General features: G+C 43.1%; 1 protein-coding gene across 1 annotated transcript in view; it reads left to right on the forward strand.

Moving 5' to 3' along the window:
* Window positions 1–21,032, forward strand: part of frmd4ba (FERM domain containing 4Ba) — a 47,269-nt gene extending 26,237 nt beyond the window's left edge. Inside the window, exons 8-23 of the mRNA XM_062415494.1 lie at window positions 4,141–4,224; window positions 5,013–5,078; window positions 5,519–5,576; window positions 6,707–6,793; window positions 12,033–12,109; window positions 12,639–12,777; window positions 13,959–14,100; window positions 14,223–14,356; window positions 14,444–14,560; window positions 15,346–15,574; window positions 15,717–15,773; window positions 15,897–16,032; window positions 16,685–16,849; window positions 16,958–17,718; window positions 17,825–17,972; window positions 19,592–21,032. Coding sequence (XP_062271478.1) covers window positions 4,141–4,224; window positions 5,013–5,078; window positions 5,519–5,576; window positions 6,707–6,793; window positions 12,033–12,109; window positions 12,639–12,777; window positions 13,959–14,100; window positions 14,223–14,356; window positions 14,444–14,560; window positions 15,346–15,574; window positions 15,717–15,773; window positions 15,897–16,032; window positions 16,685–16,849; window positions 16,958–17,718; window positions 17,825–17,972; window positions 19,592–19,706 — 2,515 coding nt within the window. The 3' untranslated portion in view covers window positions 19,707–21,032. The remainder of the gene's footprint in view (window positions 1–4,140; window positions 4,225–5,012; window positions 5,079–5,518; window positions 5,577–6,706; window positions 6,794–12,032; window positions 12,110–12,638; window positions 12,778–13,958; window positions 14,101–14,222; window positions 14,357–14,443; window positions 14,561–15,345; window positions 15,575–15,716; window positions 15,774–15,896; window positions 16,033–16,684; window positions 16,850–16,957; window positions 17,719–17,824; window positions 17,973–19,591) is intronic.
* The last annotated feature ends 3,073 nt before the right edge of the window (window positions 21,033–24,105 follow it).

Below are 24,105 nucleotides of genomic sequence, written 5' to 3' on the forward strand. Positions count from 1 at the left end.
AGTTGTTTGGTCAGCGCTCAGCAGTCTGTTAATATTCAACTTGACGGGCTCAGATTTTGATTTTACGCTGGACTTCCCTCAGTTAATAATTCCCTTGAATTAGTTCTTGTGACATTGACCTGAACCCTGGGCTGGCTCGCTGCCATCCACATGGCCCAAACTCTGCACAACACTCCAGTTCCTTTGTCCCGCTGTTGTCTGTGAAGGCAGATGCAATGTGTTTATAATTTCAACACTGCTTAACAAAGGCTGCTCTTTCTGGTATTTTGTGATTGCATCATCTCATAATAAACGTCATATACCCTGACACACACACACAAACACAAGTACATGAACACCATGTACGTGATTTGGTTGATGACACTGCTAGGAGATTTTGTACGAAACCTCCATAATCTGCCTGCTAATGTTTTCATAGTGGCCCTCAGAGGCTTGACCTGCTAGATAAGGTATGGGTTTTTTTTGTTTTTTTTCCGGCTGTAGGAGTGAAGGGCATTGGCTGCAATCAGCAAACACTGCTCTGTCAGAGTGTGTGGCTGAGCAGGATGAAGCAGCAGAACCTGTGTGCTCTCCAATGCTTTGCCTCTAAAGGCCTCTGTCCATTATAGTGAACACAAAGATTTGTGCTCTGTAAGGAATTGTGCGTGCATGGTCTGAATGCACCTAGTGATATATGCAATGCTGAAATTGCAGTTTGACCCCTTGTCAAACCATTGCCTTTGTTTTCTTGCAAAAACAAAGAAGAAAAAAGAGAAACTTGGTTGCATCTGTTTGTGCTCAGTTACCTCCACAGTACAGATGTATGCCTCAGTGTTTTGATTTAAAACTACTTTACCTTGAAGTTTAATGTGGAGCCTGAAATTTTAGCCCATGTGGGTGTAGGGATAGGCTGTACTTTGTCCTCACTTTGAAAGCACAATAAAAGAGAACCTGCCAAAAAATCTGGTAGAGTCAGTGAGGATGGGACTGTGTCCAAATCAAGTCGTCTTTAACCCTTACATACTGTTCATATTCTAACTATTCCTTTATAATTAGACACTATACCAAATTTTGAACCACAGATGTATATTGCACCCATAGATATCTTATCAGTCTTGTCTAAATGGTTGATTGATCCTTCACTAATGCTTCAGAGAGCAGAGAGAGTGATTTTTTTTAGGTTTAGGGAAAACACTTTCACTATCACACCCTATAATGGTCTTCTGTTATCTGAATCAAGACAACATAAAAGCCATAAATATTTATATTACTTTATTTAAGGTGAAGGATGCAACAACATTTGAATGGTAGGTGACCCTGAACACTGTCTATATGCAAAAAGGTGTACTAGTTGTACACAAATGAATAACTTCGAAATATTTCCATTTTTGTACATTCTGAGCCACTGAAAAGTGATAAAATTTCAGGCTTAAAAAAGTGTAATTTAGAGCATTTTTATTCCATTCAAATGTCAAAATGGGGTCAAATTTGACCCAAAGTATGTAACGGTTAAGCATTAGTTTTGTTTCATTTAAAAGGTTCCTGGGGAGAAAGGTGTTGAAAATGGCTAAATAAAGATGTGTTTCTCAAAGTTCTCTTACTTGAGCATAGCACTGGCTCTGATTTCTGGAGCTATTATTTTAGAGGTGAATCACCCCCCTCCTCTTCCTCCTCCTCCTCACTGTCCAGTGGCAGTATTTCTCTTTCCTGTCAGCTATGTCCTTTATTTCTACTTCTTTGAGAGAACAGGCCCAGTAAATCCCCTCATAAAGCATATAATATAAATGTGTCTCCTCCTCACTGTATCAGCGAAGGGCCTGGAGCTGTGAGATTAGCTGTGGAGGAGTTTAGGGAGACCTCCTCCTTCGACAGCCAGCTGCCTTAAGAGGGATGAGCCAGGCCCACTGTCCAATGGTAGACAACTTGGCGTCGGGAGGACTCACTCCGGTCGTGTTATTGTGGTGGTGTGGGCCAACCCCCCGTTGAGCATTGAATTAATGCACCATCAGGTTTCACATTGTACTCGTACTGTACCAGAATTTCCTTTGCTGACTTACTATTTTAAAAATACTTGTTCTTACTGCACAGTTTCACACAGTACTGGTATTTGTCTCACCACCCGCAGGTATAATCCATAGCTCAATGCAACAAGTTACAACTGTTGTCTGGGAGTTGATGAAAGAGCTTGTGGGAAACGTAGGAAATCACAAGATTTACTGATGTCTTTAATTAGCTGTCTTTAACAGTTCAAGCGTAACTGAGGGGGATTTTTCTCGCACAGTTGTAATCAGCTTTAAAAGTAGGCTTCAGGCTTTTATACCACTATATATTAAGTATTAGTAATTCAAATTAGCTAGATTAACACAATGGCAATTGTTTTAATTGTGCCACACATAGACCAGTATTACACACAGACAGTTTTAGTCCTCATTTCTATTTGCAGGTGTAGTCTGTAGTTAGTGGTTGATTCACAGCAACAGGCTCTCTCATTGTGCTCCCTCCACAGTCACCACGTCTCAGCCCACTGGAATAGCTGACACATGAGTATTATCTCTCCCATACTGGGTAGGCTGAGCCAGGCTGGGTTGCACCGGGTGTAGGAATTGCCCCCACGCTGCAGGCTGCGGGGAGATAACAGACGTAGTAATGAATTCCAGATTGCTGACAGGGCAGCACAGGCTGCGGAGTAGATCACCTCGACAACACCAGGCCCCAGCTCCCCATAAAATGTATGCCATCAAACACGCAGCGAAGTGCCGTGGCAGCAAAACCCAGTCAACCCAGGAGATGTAGCTACAGAGAAGAGTGATTCAAGTGCCTCTGCCCTTGCTGAGGCTCGCCCCTTGTTTTTGTTTAGTAAGCTGGTTCACATAACTGGATCATTATGGCTCTGTCCTACCATGTCGATGGCTGTTAAATTCCATTATTGTTTAAAGAAGAAGAGACAAAGTGACATTCAGCAAAGTCAAGTTAAGGTCAAATGGCTATTAGCTTAAAAGCATCTTTATTTTTTTATGTTGAAGTGATTGTTAAAGCTGGTACATTGTATGACATACAGCCTGACCTACACGTTTGAGTCCCATCTGAGAGGCCGCGGGCTGTTTTGTAACAGTGCTGGGGCTCGTACAATACTTTTCAACACAGGCAGAGGCTGCCAAGTGCTTGTGAATGGCTTTTGTTCGGGTCCCCACTGAACTGGCCGGAGCCCTTTTTTGTCCGGCGAAAAAAAAAAACGGTAGACCCAGTGCTCCCTCCTACATGATGCTGGAGTGACTCATCATTCACTATCACAGGCCTTGACAGTGTCACACACCACAGTTTGTCCGTCGAGATAACACGGTCGGCCTCTGTTTATTACAACGCTCCAAGCTTCCACTTGACATTTTTGGCAGAGGTTGCGGGCGAGAGATCCTCTACCTGTTGCATCTGTCGTGGTGTGATCAGTGGCTAATCTGTGAAGGTGAATCAATACACAGTAGTTTGCCCACAGTACATAGAAACTGCTAAGTGCATGAGAACCTGCATGAAATGACTTTGATATTTTTAAAAAAGATTTCTTGCCAAGCCCCTTAAAAGGCTCTCTATGACTTAAAGGCCCTCCATGAGCTTTTATAAATGAAGCCTGGCAAGACATGAGTGAAAGTAGAGTTTAGTCTTGGCACGCTGGACCACTCTTTATACTGTAGATAAAAAAGATGAAAACAATATCCCAGACCGTGCACCTTTTTCTAAAGGTTCGCAAACATGAATTATTGCTATCATGCTTTAAACAGAAATTGAAACCACACTGTGAAAGCACAAAACATGTGGAGAGAAAGTTCTCTACACAGTTTTGGACCTTTTGAGCTTGAGATTTCTTGTGTAAACATTTACCTTAACTTTCCTTACGTTGCACTCGCCCTGGGCCCAGAGCGCTCTTCTTTGTAAGGTCATAAAAGGATCTTTTGAGATTTCTGAATACAGAGATCTTGTGTACGAGAGAGCTAGTAATTACATCATAATAACGCGCCTCTCATCAGTCAGCGGGGTAATTTCGGTGCCTCAGTGTGTCTCTCCCAGCTCAAAGGATAAGTCCTCAATCAAAACAGCTCTAAAAAACAAGTCTGTTATAGTGAATAAATGTATTTTTATTAATATTGAGGTATGATTTTCTCTTTACAGTGCTGAGAGTGCCAGATCAGACCTGAAGCAGCTCCCAGTCCTGCCCACTCGAGTACTCAGGGAGCACCCGTCTCTCAATTACTGGTAAGCTATCTGAGCTGTTGAGGTCTGTTGAAAACCACAAAATGCATGAGAGTAAAGGGGTGGGAGGGTCAGTCTACAGGGATCACACACACAGCCTTGTAGATACTTGCGGTTCAACCAATTCTACAGCCCTTCCTCCATTATGAATGCTAACAACTCAGCTGTCAGACGGCCTCTGCCACCTGGTCGTACAAAACTGCTCATTTTCCTCTGAAGAAGAACAGTTTTGGGCGATAAGGTGCATGCCACTCGGCAGATGGTTCTGGTTTTTGCTTTTGACTGTGACTAATTAACGCCAAGGTTGTGTTAATTACATTTGCCCATTAGCGCTGAGAGAGCACTGGGAGGTGCTGACTGTCTGTCTTTACGACCCACCTCTGCCTGCCTCCTCCCCCTCCCCCTTCTGGCTTAATGGTCATCTGAGGCTGCTGCAGTCTCTTGAAGAAGCGGCCAGACTCAGTTTAATATCCAAATTAAAATGATGAATTTTTTTAAGCACATGCATGTCTGCGTCTCTGTCACTGTTTCTGACTTTTAAGCTGCAGTGAGTTCGCACTGTGTCTCGCTGTGCTATTAGGAGGGATGATTGCAATGGGAAGTAAATGGGATGCATTTGCAGGAGAGGTATATGAAAGCCATCAGCAGGCCAGTAGGCCAGATTGCATTTTCTGCATGAGCAGGCAGAATGTGTGTTAAAAAAGAAAAGGACCCTTTCTCAATCCCTCCGCGGCTGGAATGTGTAACACTCGATGGATTATTCATTAAATGTTTTATCTTTCCATTTGCAGCGAAGACAAAGTGATTGAACATTACAAGAAGCTGAAGGGACTGACCAGAGGAAAAGCTATTGTTCAGTAAGTTATGAAATCAAATACAGTATCTGTGTGATTTAAGATTTAACAAGTTTTTAAAAATGTGTTCCTCGTGCATGTTAAGCTCATGTGTCTGCACTGTGGTGGCTGTCACCATGCCAGAATGTGTCGTTAATTAAAGGACGTGCTCTTAGTAGGCAGGCGTCAGTCCTCTGCTGTGTTTTTTCCCCGGACTGTAACTCAGAGTGAACCCTGGGTCGTTTTCGGTCGGGATGATTTGTGCCCTTGAATTGATCAATGGACTCTCCCTCCCTCCGTCACAGCCCTGAAGCAAATCGATCAGCTTGTCACCGCAAATGACTTTGGCTTCTCAATGACCAGCAGCTTAAATCCCACTCTGTCCTTTGTACAACAGCCACCAGTTGACAGTGATGAAGTGTAAGTGGGTGAATTCCCGTTAACCTATTCCTCTTTCTCCGAAGGTATCTGGCCCTGGTGGAGTCCCTGCCGACATATGGAGTCCATTATTACCAAGTGAAGGTAACAGCCCCCCCCCCCCCCCCCTCCCCCGAGTCATACAGTAGCTTAACCTCTGGACACGCTTCTGTTAACATGCTGTCTTCATTTCTTTTTTCTGCATCTAATCTAATACATCAATCTAACCTTATTCTGGTCATTTGATGTTTGGATTACGTTTAAATCTGGGCTGCGGCTAGAGAAGAAACACTTGTACGCCCCGCTTAGCACTAAATGCGGGTTGATTTTATGTTTTCTGAGTAAATCTTGCCAAAATAAAATATCTGGCATAATGGCTCTAAGGAAATTACTCATGTTGGTCCTTAATGTAGTGTAGGTAAAACATTTTAAACACATTTTAAACAGTGCCACGAAACTTTAGGAAGCAAATGAACGCCAGCCACAGACCATCTTGAGCGTTGCTAGTTTCATAGCACTGTTTATGGTATGGGACATCAACTACTTGACATTGTAGCTCTGCGATAAACTGTCACTTGTCGCCACTCTGCTGCAAGCTACAGTTAATTAAATAGCTATTAATACCCTATTATCTCAAATAAATGTACTAAAATGAATGTATGTGTGACACAAAAAAGGCAATTTATTATTTTGGCTGGTAAAAATTAGGATTTTATTCATCTACCAGAAGCCTCAAGTTCATTTGGGACACTGTTAGAGAGACACAATAATGCTCTGCTTACTTGGGTGGGTTAAGATAATAAAACAAACTGTCTCTGTATAAAATTCCACTTTTTTTAAGTCAAAGGAATAAAGTCAAGAATCCAATAAACTAAAACTATTGCAACGCATGTTTAGTTCACCACATTTTAAGCGATTCCTCACAACTTTCCCTGATTTTCCTCTCATCCACCGACCTTTCCTACTAAACCCCATTAAATCAAGGTGTCTGAAGAGATCAAACAGCAGCGTTAAAATGACTCAGTTGGGGCTCGCAGAGATTTTAAGGCATTTAACGCATTTGATCTCTACTTGCGGTGCTATTGCTGTGAGCCTAATGGGGCAATTGCTTTGGTAACAGGCATCTTTTCTTTCTTTCTTTGCTTTTTTTTTTTTTTTTTTTTCAAGCTACCACCAATAAAGCTAAACCCCCTAATGAGCAGTGGTGGTGTGGTGTGTTTATGCTTTCATTGCAGGACAAACAGGGAATACCGTGGTGGCTCGGAGTCAGCTACAAAGGCATCGGCCAGTACGATTTACAGGATAAGCTGAAACCAAGAAAGGTGAGTTGACCTCTTTTCCAGCTTTTATATTTGGCTTTATTGTTGGAGATGTATTATTTTATCAAAGTAAAATCCCAACACTTCTTTGATGTTTTGTGTGTGCGTGTGTGTCTGTGTGTGTGTAGTTTTTCCTTATCCATGTCGCAGATCTAATGATTCAGGGTTTCATATATTGTACAAACTGTGAAGCCCTTAGGGACGCTTAAGTTTGGGTGTGGGCTTTATAAATAAACCTGGCTTGACTTGGTTTTCTTATAAAGTGACATTTTACACTTAAACAATACTTTAAAAAAAAAAAAAACGTATTCATTTTAAAGTTTTTGTGGGAGTTTTTTTATTACAGCTCTATTGAAATACTGTAATTGCCAGTTGAAAACGCAGCCTTCATCCCCCCTTGCCTCTTGTTAGCTGGTTAATGATCCATTCACAGTGTAAATAGGTGTAATTAAGACCCCGCTTTTCCCATGTCAGTCAGTAGAAAGAGGAAGACAGATGTGGAAAACACTTTTTGGAGTATCAGCATGGGTGGTGTGCAGTCAAGGCTGCAGCTTTAAGAGCAAACACTGTAAGGACCAAACCAATGCTAGCAACAGTGGAATGAATTGTCTGAGGGGTTATTAAAGAGCTCAGCTTACAAAGTTTAAATGGGAACATGCACACATACCTACAGTGTTGAATTGATTTTAGAAGCTTATCATCTCTATAGAAATACATTAAAATACCTCTATCATTTGTAACTTGAATCAGTCAGAATTAAAGTTACATTTACCTTCATTTTCAAAACTGATAAAAGTGTGCTCATTAAACTATCAGATGGTTCTTTTTATGGTAGATATTAAAGTAGAGGACTCATCAAATGCCTGATGTAGTACATTTATAAAAAATGAACTGCTCCTGTACCACACTTTGTATGTGCTCTAGTGTCTATGATCATCCTCTCCTTTTGTTTGAGAGGTGTTATTTAATAGTGTCCCAAATGAGCATTTCTCCAAGGCCTCTTTCATTACCCTCATCATAGCTATTGTTATATGACAGGAACCTGTTGACATAGCAGGGTGTGCTGTTACACTGAATACCGATACATTAATGGGAACAGCCACGGCATGTCTCTCCTCTAGCCTCCTGGTGGAAGGTGTAATTATGGTGCCCTATGGGAAGCTGCAGGCCTCTGGCATTGGGGTTGGCACCCTGCCAGCCGGGTGTGTGTGTGTGTGTGTGTGTTTTTGTGTGTGTGTGTGTGTGTGTGTGTGTGTGTTTGGAGTCAGGGGACAGCAATAAGGGTGCTGGGGTGCTGGAAGGGTTCATCACTCCTCCACAAAAGGAGGGGAAAGTCACATGAGAACCTGACAAGAGTTTCCTGTTGTTTGGAAAAAAATGTTGCCTTTTTAAATGACCTTTTTTGTTGCTCTTTGCGATAATTGGAAGTGCATGGCTACTTTTTCCTCTTGCCTTAAAGGGAGACCTCTATATCTGGTGAATACTGATAGTGCTTAGTTCACAGGCCTTGTATTCAAACCCCAGCCCAGCCCAGCCCTCATTGCTCTATCCCCAGCCTCTCTCAGCATGCTGCATTCATTATGGTAATCTATGTGTGTCTTGGAGGGAACACAATTGATCAAACAATACAAAACAATTATCTGTGTAGGGGCTGGGGGGCTGGGTTCAGTGGGGTGGTAGTGGTGGGAGGTCAGTCAGCAGTTATGCACTTCTTAAACATATATAGATACATATATAGTTATGTATTATTTTAAAGATAAATTCAATAAACGTTTGTCTATAAAATGTCAGAAAAGTATCTGTCCAGCAGTCCAAGGGGTCACCTTAAAATTTGTTTTTTTTTCAGGCCAATAGTTCAAAACCTCAAGATATTCAGTTTACTATCATGTATATTTAAAAAAAGCATCAAATAGTCACAGTTGAGAAGCTAGAGCCAGGAAATGTTTGGTTCACGTGCTTAGAAAATGACTAAAACAATGATTCAGACATCAAAATTGTTGCCCAATAATGTAAGCAATGTTTAAATAGGTGAAAGGCATAAATGGAAATGACAAACAACATAAATGGTGCATCACAACAGTGCTTAGAGTAAAGATGTGTGTTTCTAGGACATAGGATGGGACTGAAGCAGATACCAAGTCAAGACTTAAACCAGGAGCCTGCTCAGCCTCTTTCTGTGTCACTTGGGCTCTCTCCCAGCCGGTAACAGGACACTCTTTAAGACCACATGCTGGTCCATATATATGATGAGCCAGCAGAACCAAAATAAATCTTCTATTTATTATGGGTGGCATACTGTCAGCTTTGGGGTAATAGTGACACAATAAGAAAAGGCTTGAATGAAGTCTAAAGCATTTTAACCAGAAGAAAAAGGAAGCTGAAATAAAACCTGAAAAGATCCTTTCTCCACATCACTTTTATTATGCGTAAACTCACTCCATAATGAAACCAAACAGGCCTCAGACGTGACACTCCTTCCGCTGTTTCTCACATCAGCTTTTCACAACTTTAATCAATGTGTCATATTGTGGAAACGTACAGTGTTGCCAACCAGTGAGAGCTGGTATTTGTATATGAGTGTGTGTGTTGGTGTGTGACGTGGTATGCGAAGGGGCAGGGCGGATCTTTTTCTGTTACATGTGTGTGAGTCAGGTCCCATGACACATTTTCATCCAAGTATGATTTTGCGGACACGTGGCCCTGGGGGTCCCTGGGTTGTGGGTGTGAGCTGGATCTGAACAGGCTCATCCCATCTGAAAGCCACAGGCATGTCTGGCACACTTCCACATGCCTGTTACGAGACGTTTGGCAACAGCGAAGGAGATGTAAATACTGAAGAGACAGAAATTCTGCGTGTGCACTAAATAAAGAGTACGCTAATGCATCTTTGCACTGTTTAATTACTTATATAAGAGTTGTATTTATGAGTTGCTTTTTCACATAAATGCAAAGTGTGTCAGGCTGAACAATTCCTTGGACCGCTGCCTCTTAAGAATACTTGTTGCAGTCGTGTGATTGTAGAGTTTGGGGTGTGTCACATCCTTGACATATTTTGGCTTCGGCCGCAGTCACAGTAGAGAGTCCCGCATTAGTTTAATCCATCTCCTGGCACACAGGTGTGGAGTTTCTGTAATAGGATAAACCAACCAGTGAAAGTGTATGTTTATTGCTCAGCCCATTGTTATCTATCGCTACAATGTTAATGATGCTAAAGTGATAGTAACCAAGGGGTGTGAATTGGTGTGGGGGTTCTCCTACACAATGACATGAGCTTCTTTTTTTCTTTTTCTTTTTGGGAGCATCTTGCTGGCTGGTTCCCATTGTTCCCATTTAGTACCATGCTCTTCATTTCACTGTAATGCAGTATTGGCTGGAGCTGCATCATTCAGTGTCTTCATGGATGATAAAATAAGTTTCTACATTTAAAATCTATACAGAGTGGAAGCATCCTGTAAAAGTCTATGAAATAAATAGATTAAATGTGTAATAAATGTGGAACTTGAAACTCGGTGGTGGCGTGATTGTTGCTTTAGTGTTTCCTGTTGGCTGTTAGGTTAAATGGCCCTCGCCACATGAAAGCAAAGAGGGCCCCTGCTATTAATGATTAGACCATAGTAACAGATTCCTGACATGTTTGCCCTGGGTGGGGGGGTGGGAGGGTTGGTTTAAGAGTGGATGCGGCTACACAGCGGTGCATTGTGTTATATTTACAATATGAAAAGCAGAGAGCTCCCTAGATAGAAGTAGAGTATTCAAAGTCAGTGCAGATAAAAGTCGGACTATCTTGTCAGTAAGGGGAAGTGGAGTAGAGTTAAAATGCTTTTTTTAAACAAGGAAAAAAACCCGGTCGAGCATATTTACTTGTGTACAACCTGTTCATCTGGTCCGACTGTAAGGGAAGTGAGTGGTGAAAGACAGAGAGAAAGAGAGAGAGCAGTCTAGAGCCGATTCAAAGCCTTGAAGGCTGCATGAGGTGTACGTGATGTCAGAGCAGGGAGGGGGAGTGGGGTGAGAGGGGGTGTGGCCAGCTCAGCTGAAACTCTTGCAACACCTATCTGGCTCCCTGAGAACAGACAAGAGACAGTATTGTTCGAGGAAGCTCTAGCCCTGTGGGAAACTCAAAGTCAAAGGGATTCAATACAAACTCAAGATAATTCACCAGGGATTTTATTAGAAAAAAAACGAAAAGAAAACACCCTTCACAGTAAGTCTTCTATTGTGTCCACATAGTACCTGTCAAGCTGTGTTAAATAGTCTGGTGGTTTTAATGTTTTATTTTCCTCGTGTGCTCTCTTTAATTTTGTGCTTCACTTGTGTTTTTTTAGTATATATCACACTTGGTGTATATGTGTTACCAGTTAGCTTCTTGTGATTTCTCACCTAAGGCACAGTTTCTCAATGAGGGTACAGGATTGAAATGGGTTCTTCAGTAGTTCAGAGGAATGTAGGTTGTTACCTTCTAGGTCAGTATCAGGTGCGAAAGTGCTTTATAAATTCTCCTTAACATTCCTATCAAGCCTCACTGTCGTGCAGCATCTTTTCTTTTCTTTTTTCTCCAAAAAGAAGAGCAGGAAAGAATTGTTCACAGATCTGTTGTAGTGTAGCCCAGTGTCAGAGCGGAGCAGATGTTTCTCTCTGACACAGAGAAGTCCTGCCTCTTGTTGTTCTCAGCAGCAGCAGCAGCAGCAGCGGCAGTATGAAATTAGAAGCCGGCCCGCCGCCTGGCACAGTTTTTTGCTCCCCTGCAGTTGCAGCAGCATTTATAATTGCTCCTGTGTTAGCTTGAACTTACACCTGACTGACTGAATCTTCCCCGCTCAGCCCCCTCCATTCACTGTTTCAGCTGTTATGTTGTTTCTGCTAATGTTGCAAGTTGACCCAAAAAACAAAATGCTCTAAAAAGGCAGGCATCTGTGACTGAAACAAAGCCAGAGTTATTTTTTTTAATACCTGCCTCCCTGGTATGTTGTTGTGTCTTTTAATGAGATTGATCCCCTTCTTGATGGCAGTTTCTAGCTTTTCTAGTAAATTGAGGCTGAGGTGTTTCTTACAGTGTTTTGTGTATCACATGACATTACTGTTTATGGACTGTAAATCCACATTTGAATCAATAGTCCGGTGTCTGCTTGTGTACTCAGCGGTGTGTAATGTCTTTCTACCCTTCCCCTCTTTCTCTCCCTCTCCCTATCTCTCCCTCTCTCTCTCTCTCAATGCTGAACTGTCTCTTTCTCTCTCTCCGCAGTTGTTTCAGTGGAAGCAGTTGGAGAATTTGTATTTCCGTGAGAAGAAATTTGCAGTGGAAGTGAACGACCCGCACAGGTTAGAGAAGCCACTTAATGTATCTAAACTGATCTTAATAGCTCCTTTCCCTGTCTTTTTCTTAAATGTTCCCATTTTAGCCGCAGTTCTCCTGCTACAGATGTCCTACCCTACACCTTGCACACTGAAAGGCATCTGCAGCTCCCTGGCCCCATTTAGGACAGTGTGTTAATGGCTTTAACCTGTCTGTTAAATGAGTGTTTTCCTGCTGTGTGTAAGGGCCAATTGGGGTTTTTTTTTTTTTCAAAGGTTGTTAAAAGAAGCTCCACTCTTCACACATGCTTTAATGTGGCACCTCCAGTTCACCAAAGCTCTTATTAAATCCTACTCTCTACTTCAAAATGAGTTTAATGTCACTGCTCCTCTCTTCTTCTGTATATTATTACACCCACAAGTTTAATTAGACAAAGATTTCTCGTCTAATCTTTGGTTGACACATCTTTTATTAAAGCTTTACTTATCTTCCTGTAGTAATGAGTATCTCTCTTATTATTATTATTATTATTATTATTGTTATCATCCTCTACAGAAGAACAGTGACCAAGAGAACTTTTGGACAGACCGGTCTTGTTATCCACACTTGGTATGCCAGCCATTCTCTGATTAAAACCATCTGGGTGATGGCCATCAGTCAGCACCAGTTCTACCTGGACAGGAAGCAAAGTAAAGTGAGTCTGAATCCTCCACCCTCCCTTGCTCCACCTTCATGATTCACCGCTTCATTCACACAGCAGATTTTAGTTTGATCCCAACTCTACACACAGCAGCTTGTTTTATGACCCACATAGTTGACACACACAGTTACACCTATGTGTTATGTAATGTGACACCATTATGACGTAGCTTAGGGTGAGAACATTTATTGATAGCGTTTAATTCACTTCAGTAGTAGTTATAATGCTGACCTTACCCCGAACTGTTAAATTACCACAGAAGTAGCCAGAAGGAGTCTTTCTTACTCTTTCAGTTGGATTATGAACATTAATTTGGGTTATAAAGCGATTGTGAAAGTGCGACAGCTGATTGCTACAGTGACTGATCATCATGTGATGCACGAGCTGATCCGCGTCCCGTGCCTGACTGTGTCTTGTGTAAATATCTTGATAAAGCAATATAACAGGCCTCCAGGTTTAATGCCAATAGATCTCATGCTGGTTAGCCTTATGTTTGGAAACTGTCATGTTTTGGGGTGTAAAATGAATAGAACTGCTGTTATCTATTGAAGCAGCAGAAGGTTAGGTAGATAAAATAGAGCTTTTTAAAGTGGAGTAAACTATTTTTATCACTTCTCCCAAAGTAGGCAGAATGAAATAGTGTTGACTTTTATTATTATGCATATTTTTGCCTTGTGAGTGGTTGAAGTGGAATATGTTGATTTCAAAATAAACTACAATGTGGCATATGTGAAGTGTTTAGTTTGGAAAGGATGTGTGTTTTATATTCAAACCATTGAGAGTAAATAGGGAAAGCCACAGTTTGTTTACAGTCTAGGTCCTTGTCAGTGTGCCCTGAAAATACACGAGCCACCTTTATGTGTTAATGTTTATGATGCATATTTGTAGAGCTTGGCACTATTAACCAGTATGAGTGGTGAGTGATGTGCGTTTTGTGGCGAGAGATGAACGAGCGTGTGTGCGGCCGCAGTCAAATGAGGTTATTCAGCTACTGTCTTCTCTCGAAGGCAGATGGTGTGTCAGCGTTCATCCAGGAATAGAGCCCACACTGATTGATGAGAGAGCAGTGCGCCCGGAGTACCCAGCACGCAAATGGTGCCGCCGCTACGGCAGTGCGCTATCATTAAAATGAAATACTCACAATCCCTCTCCCTCCCTCTCCTTTTCCACAACAGTCCAAGATGACCACGACCAGGAGTTCAGGAGACATCGCCATGGACCTCACAGAGATCTGCGCCCCGCGGATCAGTAAACTGTCCAGCCTCGAGAGCAAAGATCAGCTCATAATGGCCAGCAACGGAAGCCTTATCTCAGCCGGTATGCAAAGAGTTAAACAGCTAATGGCCTCTCTCACTCTCTCACTCTCTCTCTCTCATCAAACTGATGAATGATGACTTATGGCTATAATTTGTCGTTAATCAGACACATGCTTTTTACAGGTTCTGCTGACTCCGAAGTCAGCGAGGAGCAGAAAAAAGAGAAGATCACCGAGTTGAAAAAGAAAGAGAAAGACCTTCAAGACACACTGACAAAGAAGCTGGAGGAATTAAAAAAGATCTGCATGAGAGAAGCTGTGAGTACCTCTCCTATCTATCCTGTTCTCTTCTGTTTAAAGCATCCACACTCTCAGCTAACCACTGCTTGTTGTTTTCATTTGCAGGAGCTCACAGGCAGATTGCCCAAAGACTATCCCTTAGCCACAGGTGAAAAGGCCCCACAAATTCGACGCAGGGTTGGGACAGCCTTCAAACTGGATGATCTTTTCCCTTATAATGAGGTCAGTAAAGCTGTTGCCATGTTGTGTTTTTTGTTGTGAGGTGTGCGTTATGTAACGTAGCATGTCACTCTTGGAAGAAACACCACCATTACACCATTGTCTTTGTTTACCAAGAGATCATTTAGGCCTTAAATGAGGATTAAAGAGTTTCAAGGCTTACATTTAGAGATTGGCCATGATCAGTGACTGTCTCATATCTGATTTTTATGCCAGTCAAATTTATACATGACCCACATGATCCTTCATGTCATGTACACAACTCAGACAGTAGCGTCACAGCCCACACACACACACACACACACATCGTTGGTGGGGAATTTGTTCTGCATGAGTGAAGAAGACACAAAGGTTGCATTTTGTGATACCTCTAAGTCCATAAATAAGCTGCGAAGTAACAACCTCGAAAATGTTTGGGACAATTAACTTAATCAGACACGTTAAAAAAAATTCCACCCGGGGGCACTTATTTATTCCAAGATTTGTTTGTGTGAGAGTGAGAGATGGTTCTGTAACCTTTCATTTTGTTTTGGAGAAAAAAGTAAGTTTTTTGAAAGTAAGTTCAAAAAAATATTTTAAGATTTCATCTCGACAGATGAAAAAAATAATGAAAAGAATTGTTAGTTGCAGCTCTAAAAATGAATATAAATAAGAATATGTCAGCATACTGAAACTGTAGTCAGATAAATTCCATATTATATGTAATAACTGGAGACATTTGAAGTTTGAAGTCTGTATTTTCTGGAAATTCCCCATTAACTGTGTGTGTCTTGTGCTTTTCCCTGTAGGACCCACATCTGAGGAATCTGGAGAGCAGATTCGCCTTGCAGCAGAAGATCGTGGAAGCAGCCATCAAACTTTCTAACGAGGAAGACCTTTGCAAGACGGTGAAGAAAAAGAGGAGAAACAACTATCTGGATGCAATGAGGAAGCTGGAGGACATCGAGAAGGAGATCAATGCGTACAGGATCAAGAAGGGAAAGAAACCCACCCAAAGAGCTTCACTGATTCTAGCAGGTACACAGATAACACATACAAATGTCATGCAGCGCTTTACCCGCATATTAGAACATGAAACAGAAAACCACAGTGCAGAGATATTATCATAAAATGCATTATTGGTGTCTCTGAGGATCATTTTCTCTTCTTCTGTTATCAGATGATGTCAACCCTTCAGACCTCAGCTCTCTATCTGACAGCCTCACTCTGGATGATGGTAAGTGCTCGGGCATAATCACGCTCTGTGCGCATTTGTCGACTCCCCTCCTCACTCCACCCTCCTCCCTTCATTTCTGCATTATCCATTGGTTTTAACAAAGCTATTACTTTTATCTCCCAGACGACGAGCTCAGCTCCCAGAGGCAGCGATCGAGGTCTGTCCAGTACTCCCCGAGACCCCACCACGCAGAAACTCTGGACATACATTACAACAAAGACAGACGAGCCTCCTCCAATGAGCAGCATGCAGACAGCAGGTATACAGTCTGCACCGAAACCAAACATTAATATTTGTAAATCTCCAGTATGTCTCGTCTTGTTGTTTTCATGGACGGAGCTAGTACAGACCTGTAGACTAGCTCCAGAGCTACATTCCTGCCAGTCACCTCCTCCCTCCTTCTCCTGCCTCAACCAACAATCTCCCTCTTATCAGCCCAAATGCACCGGCTTTAAAAATAGATGGGAAAAAAAGAACATGTTGCTGCCTGTGAAGGAGCACACAACAATCCCTCAGAGCTCAGAGGAGAGAGGAAAAGGGAAACAGGAAAGTGGCTTTTGGAAACTTAGTTTTTTTAAAAGGCAGCGACTTTATGTGTTTACAAAATACGATATGCGTGATGTGTTTCCCCATCACCTCCAGAGATTTAAAATAATTTTAAACAGTCGTGATGCTTGCCGTTGCATGAAAAGAAAGTTCAATGGACTATGAAATGACAGTCATTCAGATGGAAGCAATGGTTTAAGCGCTGCATTCAGGCATACCCAAGGTGTTTTGTTTTTTGGGTTTGTTTTGCCTCCTTCAATTTTTGAGAGGAAGCAAAAGGAGAGAGGAGCAGTGTTTTTCTCGATAAAAGGCTCTGACCTAAAGAGGCAAGTGCCCTGAAAACATTGTTCTTATCTGTGTTCCAGATTAAATTACGGCCAAGTCCAGGAATCACTCCACTACAGTCACCGCGATGCCTTATCAAGCCACAGCAGCCCGTACAAACCGGCTTCCAGACAGCCACGTGACGCCCGCAGCATGCCCCCCACCCCCCTCCTCACCCGCAATGCCTACAGCAGCACCCAGCTCAGGTACGGCATCTGAGTGTTTCTTTGAATCTTATTTATTTTGGGAAGGGGTTGAAAAGTAACACAAAGTTTTAAACAAAGAAATTCACTCCTATTGTTTTCGAATTGTAGATCAGAGGACGTTCCGCAACATTTCCGCCAGCGTAGCGGGAGTCTGGAGTCCCAGTCTCAGTTCATGACCGATACCGAACCCCCCGCGCCAACTTTCGCCTTCTCCCCGGCCCGACGCAGCAACAGCACCGAGGTCCTCGACGACGGCTCCTCCTACACGAGCCAATCCAGCGTCGAGTACAGTGTCCCCGGTAACCACACCCACCGGCGCAGAGTTCGCGGCCGCCACAGGAAAGACCTATACGCCAACTCGGGCAGCATGCCCAACCTGGCTCAGCCGGACACCCGCTGTTACGCCTACCAGCCTCGGGCCCGACCCACCACGACGGCCTACTACGTCACGGGCTACCCCAGCTACACAGAGCCGGAGTCTTACGCCAACGGAGCCTACATGTACGACAACGAGATGGAGGGACACTACAACGTCAATCCTTCCTACCACCCCACCCCGACAGCTTACCACAGCCACGACGTGCACGGTCACTACAGCAACGATGAGATGGACGGCATGTCGCAGAACCCGTACGCGACGTTGAGGCCACCCAGGAGGCCTCCGGTGCCCCGAAGCAACGAACAGGTCACCAAAAACATCCAGAAGGCTTTAGTGGCTGAACACTTGAGAGGCTGGTACCATCGTAACGCTGCACACAAACAGCCTGCATACAACTACGACTATGACAGAGGGTCCCAGCAGAGCCTGGGCTATCAGACCATGCCTGCACCCTACAGCCACACCAACAGGAACATCTCCTACTCATCAGGTTAGATCAGTGAACCACACATCAGTGTCCAGTGAAACATGCAGCTGATCCTAGTTTCACATGTATTTGGGTCATTACTAACTTGTGTGTTTTTTTTTCTTCCCAGTATCCTCAGCCTCCTCTACTGGGAACTGGCACAACCACATTAGTGGAGGTAGTGGTGGTGGTGGTATGTCGGAGTATGACATGCCCATGCATGCGCCGCAGTCCTACTCTTACAATACAGCCCCCTACAGCCACTCTGCCCACAACAGGTGAGAAAAAAAAAACTTGGCTTCAACTCAGCTCTTTATCCAATAAGCCACTCCCTGATCCTCCTTATCCCTCAGAGCTAAGTGCTAGCTTTTAATTACCAGGAATGGATGGCTAAAAGATATATAAGCTGCTGTTCAAGTTTTGTTATTGCTTTACACACAGCTACATTGTGGACTAATGTGTATTTAGTGCTACTGTTTTCTTTTCCCTCACTCCTAAATACTGCAATCCACAAACTTCCACCTGCTTAACACTGACAGCCTGGTTCAGCAGTAGGATTATAGGATCTGTGAAGCCCCACAGTCACTTCTTCCTTAGAGCTTAAGAATGGTTCTCCTCTCCTCCTTTAACTGTCCACCGGATCCCCCCCCCCCCCCCACCCCTCCTTCCTCCTGCTTTCTTATAGATACGGCGCCTCCTCGCTTTTAAAGGGCCCCTGGCACAGCCCTGATGGCCGGAGGCGCTGCGCCTTTTTCCCCGCTAGCTCTTCCTCCTCAGCTTCCTCCTCCACCTCCTCCCTGCTCTCTTCCTCCTTTCCTTCCTCTTCCTACTCCCCCGGCTGTGGAGCCAGGCAGGTGGCGTCCAGCCCCGCGCAGCCACAATCCTCCAGAGGGCACAGGCTCAGTAAGGTGTCCTTTGCTAAAGGTAGCTCATAGTAAGTAAACAGCCATAGCTGGAGCCTGTGCGTTTTTTGCTTTTACTTCACTCTGTCCGCAGCGTGACTACATACATAGTCTGCTTGTTGATGTTTTTGAAGTGAACTTTTTTTGCACTTTTGATATGTTTGACTGATCGTTTTTAGTGTCAATGTATGATGATGAGGTAACTGCATGGCTTCTTTACACAACATGCCTGCCCGACTTCAGCTGGCATAACGTCATCCAGTGGTCACATTTTTCTGCAGTGTTCCTTTTTACCGCTCAGATTTTAATTTAAATTTTTGTTGTTGTTGCTGTTTACCTACCTCTCGGACCCCTCTTCTGCCCCCTCCCCTCTTGCCCATGTGCTGCCATTCACCCCTGACCTTTGCCCCCCCTCTCATGCGCAGATATCCCCCAGAGATGGGGTGGCGGAGCAGAGATAGGATGACGTGCCCTGCAGGGCCTTTAGAGAGGTGTGACCAGGAAAATTAACCCCATGTTCCCCTCCCCAATAATCAAAGTCACTGCACAAAAGAAAGGGTGAGAGACAAGAATGTAAAAAAAAACTACCCCACATGTTTATGGTGATGGTGTGGTGGTGGTCTTTTTTTGCAGAACGCTCCAAATCATTTATTTCTCATCGTGTTGATTTAATTTTAGTTTTGCGGGTGCCTTGCGGTGGTGGGAGAGCACTTGTGTGGCAGAGGGAAAATGTGACCCTGAGCATTGTTGCATTTTGAGCGCTACGCGTGTGCCTGTGTGCATCTGCTTTTTTTTACCGGGTGGGAATGTTTTGACATTAACACGTTTAGCACGTTCTTTTACATTTCTTCTTCTCTCTTGATCTCGCAAGATCAAGAAAGAGATCACAGGATGGTTGTTGACAGCCCAGGGTTAATTCATTCTAAACTAAAAGCTAAACCTGTCTCCAGCTCATTTTGCCACCAATCTAATATGTTTTGTTGTGTTTATTTCAGATCCTACATAGACGTCAGCCAAATGGACCCATCCATTAACCAAATGCACACCGGAGAGGACCCAGAAGACAAGATTTACTGGCACGAAGACTCGAAACCGGGAACAATAGTTTAGTCGCTTTCTCTCATCACAGCGTACGACATTTTCACCGTGACATTGTTGTCATTGTGCCTTACACTGCACTTACCTGTTTGTCTGTACAAAGGGGCATACAAAGAATGAAGGAACTTACTTCTGCGGAATTCAGCACGTAAAAGTAAAATGAAGACTTTTTCATTTTACGGTCTGTTGTGAACACAAATGCCAAAACGGACCCGGACCTGGACCCTTTTTTGTTTAAATCGTAACAAAAGCCTCACACGGGAGGGTGTCTACATGTCTGGATTGCGAGAGTTTGTGGTGATGGCACTTGTGCACTGAAACTATACCAGGAGCTGCTGTGGACTGTGTGGTATAGCCAAAAAGGGAAAGGGGGACTCCAGAATCTTTTAACTCCTCCTAGTGTTGCTCTGCAGAGATGCCGGCGTCACAAACTGAGGATTGCTTCTATAAGACAGGCGTGTCCAAACTATTTCATAAAAGGCTGTGCGCCTGCAGATTTTTGTTTAAACCAATCAAGAGCAAACAGTTCGTCCAATCAGCTGTCTGAAGACTGAGATCAGATGATTAAATGAGTTGAGCCAGGTATGCTCCTGCTTGGCTGGCATGAAAACCTGCAGTCACATGACCCTTTGTGGAATAGTTTGGACACTTCCGCTATAAGAGGACACCGAGCCGCAACGAACGAACAACTATGACTCATGTTGTTCCGCCATTTACACACACTTTAATGCACACTGTAACCACGAAGGAACAGACGAGGACTGATAGGACATTAACATAAAATGAAGGATGGAACTCATTAAAATTGAGTTAAAAAAACAAAAAACAGATGGCTACCTTCTGGAACATTGTGCAGTCACCAGATCCAGTTTTATCACTGCATTGCTTGTAACTACCACAGTGCTTCCCGTACTCTTTTGTTTGTTTTACACACAAGTATTCAATCTCTCTCTCTCTCTGTCAATACTTAGAATACCATTGAGCCACGTACCTGTACTTCTGTGTAACACCATTCGAGTATTACTCCCAAGACTCTTAACAGAGGTTACTGCCACATCTGATGAATCTTTGCAGGAAGATAAAACTTTCTTTAAAAAAACAAAACAAAAACAAAAAAAACATGGTTATTTCATCCATGCTGGAAATCATGGACTGGTGCTCCCAATTTCTCTTAAGAGAACGAAGCTGTATGTAAATGTCGGTATTGTTAATACACTGGTTCTGTCTTTTTTTTTTTTTAGAGCATTTTTATGTATTTGAAAAGCATGTAATATATAGTAAACAACTGTTGTTAAGCTGGTTCTTAGTAATTTGTATATTGCATTTGTTTGAATTAAAAAAATCTGCATTTGAATGAGTTGTATGTGGTTTATATTAAAAAAGGAAGGAAGGAAGTCGAGGAAATGTAATCAAAAGAAAAAAATGTCACCCCTCCGAGTGCAGGAAACAGGATTTAAATCCAAATCCATTAAATTAGGTAATTGAACGTCTGCTTAGCTTGTTCAATTAACAAAATGGGGTTTGGAAAGAAAGCACAGCGACTGTCGCTATTCACAGGAGGGAAATGGTTGAATAAACTTAAGTCTCTCACATTTTATGACTAACATGTTTTGTCACAGTGGTTTTTAAAACGGTGGTCTGCTTTCTCCACATAAACGGTTTGGAAACTGCTTATCGGATGCATTCGGAGAAGCAGATTATAGTTTGCAAGATAACTGTAGAGCACTGGCAACAACTCAGTGGGTTTTTCTGAGCCTGTCAGAGTGAATGCAGAGCTGCAATCAGTCACGATGAGAGCTAATTATGAATAAATGATCTGTCTGTTTTTAGAAATGCTCTCCTGGAGCAGAACTGAAAGCTCTCGACGCTCTGCTGTATTTTCTCACCGCCTTGCTGTGTTGCCAAGCTGGTTTTTGTTTTTTATGTCCTTAAGCCGTAAACCGACCAAACCAGTCTTTAAAACCTGTCACACCCACTATGAGCAATAACCTCTTCTTCTGTCCTCCCTGTGAATGACAAGCCAGTGTTTACTGCAGCCAACCCTTCCTCCGGGCATCCACGTTATAGAAGTCGTGTACATGCACATGTTGTATCTCCACCCCTTTGTAGAGCGCACTATAACCCTTCACCTCATTTCCCTCCCTTCCTTCCCCAGCCGGCACACATTTTCTCTACAAGTGTATCCCTGCCACTGGTTGCCTCTTTAGTTAGGCCACAGTTGAGCAGCTTTACTTGCTTGCTGTGCCCCCCCTCCTCCTCCTCCAGTACGCTTTTTGAGCGAGCTCAGGGGAGGTCTCCTATACTTCCAGCTCCTCGGCTTTACCCGAGGCAGCGAGAGAGGAGGAATGTTTTGTATCCAGCTGTCTCCCTCTGTCTCTGCTCCTCTGCTGCTTCACACCAGTTGCAGCCAGACATCAGGGGAGGCTGTTCCAGCTGACACTCAACTACATAAACAATGGACTCCTATGTGCTCCATAGCACACAGTGATGAAACCTGTGAAGAACTAAAAGCTGGCTCCAAATGTCAGACTCATTATCATGTTTACATCTTTGGTTAAACACTTTCTGATTTAAAGCTACGCTACACAATACTTTTATATTAACAATGGATTCAATTACTATAAACAAGGAGAAAGGCTGCTCAAAGTGTAGTAGCCACAAAGAATAATCACCAGACTGCAGCCCCACTGAGCTCTGTGGAGCATTTTAGCATCTTGAAGCTCATTATTTTGGTTTTATAGCCAAGATCTTTCCTGTTTTGGTTGACTCTCGCTCCTCTAGCTGTTTCCAGCTAGAAATCTCTCATAAATCAACTGTGCTGCGTGCCCAGCACCAAACAGAAGACAGACAAAGTTGGCAGCTTGCATAGTGGAGCATTAAGCAGCTAATAATATTTTTGTCAGGAGTTAGTGGAGACAAAAAGGAGATGAAACAGCTGGATAGAAACATGACTCCAATTGAACGCTGTTAACTGTGGGTATCCTGCATATGTGAATTGGCTATATTTTGCTTACAAGTTTGCCATATCGGTATTTTCCCCCCATTTTATTGAACTATAAAGCTCATACAATCAAAAAGGCATAGCTCAGTCAAATACTACAATATAGGAAAGTGCATATCATTAATATCGCAATAGCAAATTTACAAGTGATAATGTTATGTTAGCCTCCAATTTAAAAAACAAATACTGCCTTAAAAAGATATTTTGTTAATTTTAGAAGATATTATTTCTGATATTGTACACCTCCTTGTGTTTCAACTGAACTGACATATGAGACTTAATTTTGAAAATCAGAGTTTTGGAGAAAGTAATGTTAGCACGTACACTTGGGGACAGAATCATCCCCGAAACAACAACAAAGACACCTACACCTAAAGCATATGGGTGTCACATACATGCTCCTAAACCCTGGCACAGGCTTCAGCCAAACTCAGATTAAAGTGACTGTAAATCATGTTGTGCTTCGGCTTCTCCAAGTTCAGCACATTTTACCTTGATCCATGGAGTAATGGCTCTAACATGCCTTGTTGTTCATGGGCTAATATGGATAACCTTCCATCAAGGAGTCAGGAGGTTACAAAAAAAAAAAAATCAGTGTGAGTGTATGTAAAGCCTACAGAGAGGGTTGAGCTTACATGGGATACAGCAGACTGTAAAGGTCACAGTGGGTCACCATTAGTGTGTCACATGTTCGGCTGTAGCGTAGACCGAAGCAGCCGGACCTGCTCAATGACGGGCTGTTTGAATTATGAGGCTAACTAACCAGCTTAGGCAGCCAAAAGCCAAAGCCTCTCAGGCAAGCCAAGGAGAAACGGGGGGTGGAAGGTGGGTGGGGAATGGGGATGGAGGGGTTAGCCTACAGTGTGCTGTGTCAGTGTCAGCGCTGCCTGACCAAACAGAATTAGGCATTGTAGTTTCCTCCCTGTCCGACGCCTTTGTGTTGTGGAAAGTAAATAAGAAGACAGATGTTACAAGTCAAAACCCTGCACAAGGAGAGCAGTGTTGTTACCGAGCATCTTGTGCAACAACAGCACAACAGCTTTGTTTTGGTGTCACGTCCACCGACTTGTGTTACCTCGCCGGTGGTTACCATTGGAGGCAATTATGGTTGTTTCAAAATGACAAGCTAGTTTAAGCATTGTTGATTTGTGCAAAACACACACACAACCACAAATGTGCTGTTTTCTGCTGTGTAACTACTTCCTCTTCTGGATTACACATCTGTTGAGGACAAAACACCAAAGAGACACCTGTTGAGTGTGCAGCAGTACACACACGTGTTGGTAGGATCCATACAGCAGCTGCAGCAGCCAAAACAAGGACCTCCACTGTGCCCTCAGAGACATGACTTTACTTGAGTTTATTGCCACCAGCGCTTGTGTTCACTCCTCCAAGTTGCACAATATGGAT

The sequence above is a fragment of the Scomber scombrus genome, chromosome 3 (genome assembly GCF_963691925.1).
Source record: "Scomber scombrus chromosome 3, fScoSco1.1, whole genome shotgun sequence".
NCBI classification, from domain to species: domain Eukaryota; kingdom Metazoa; phylum Chordata; class Actinopteri; order Scombriformes; family Scombridae; genus Scomber; species Scomber scombrus.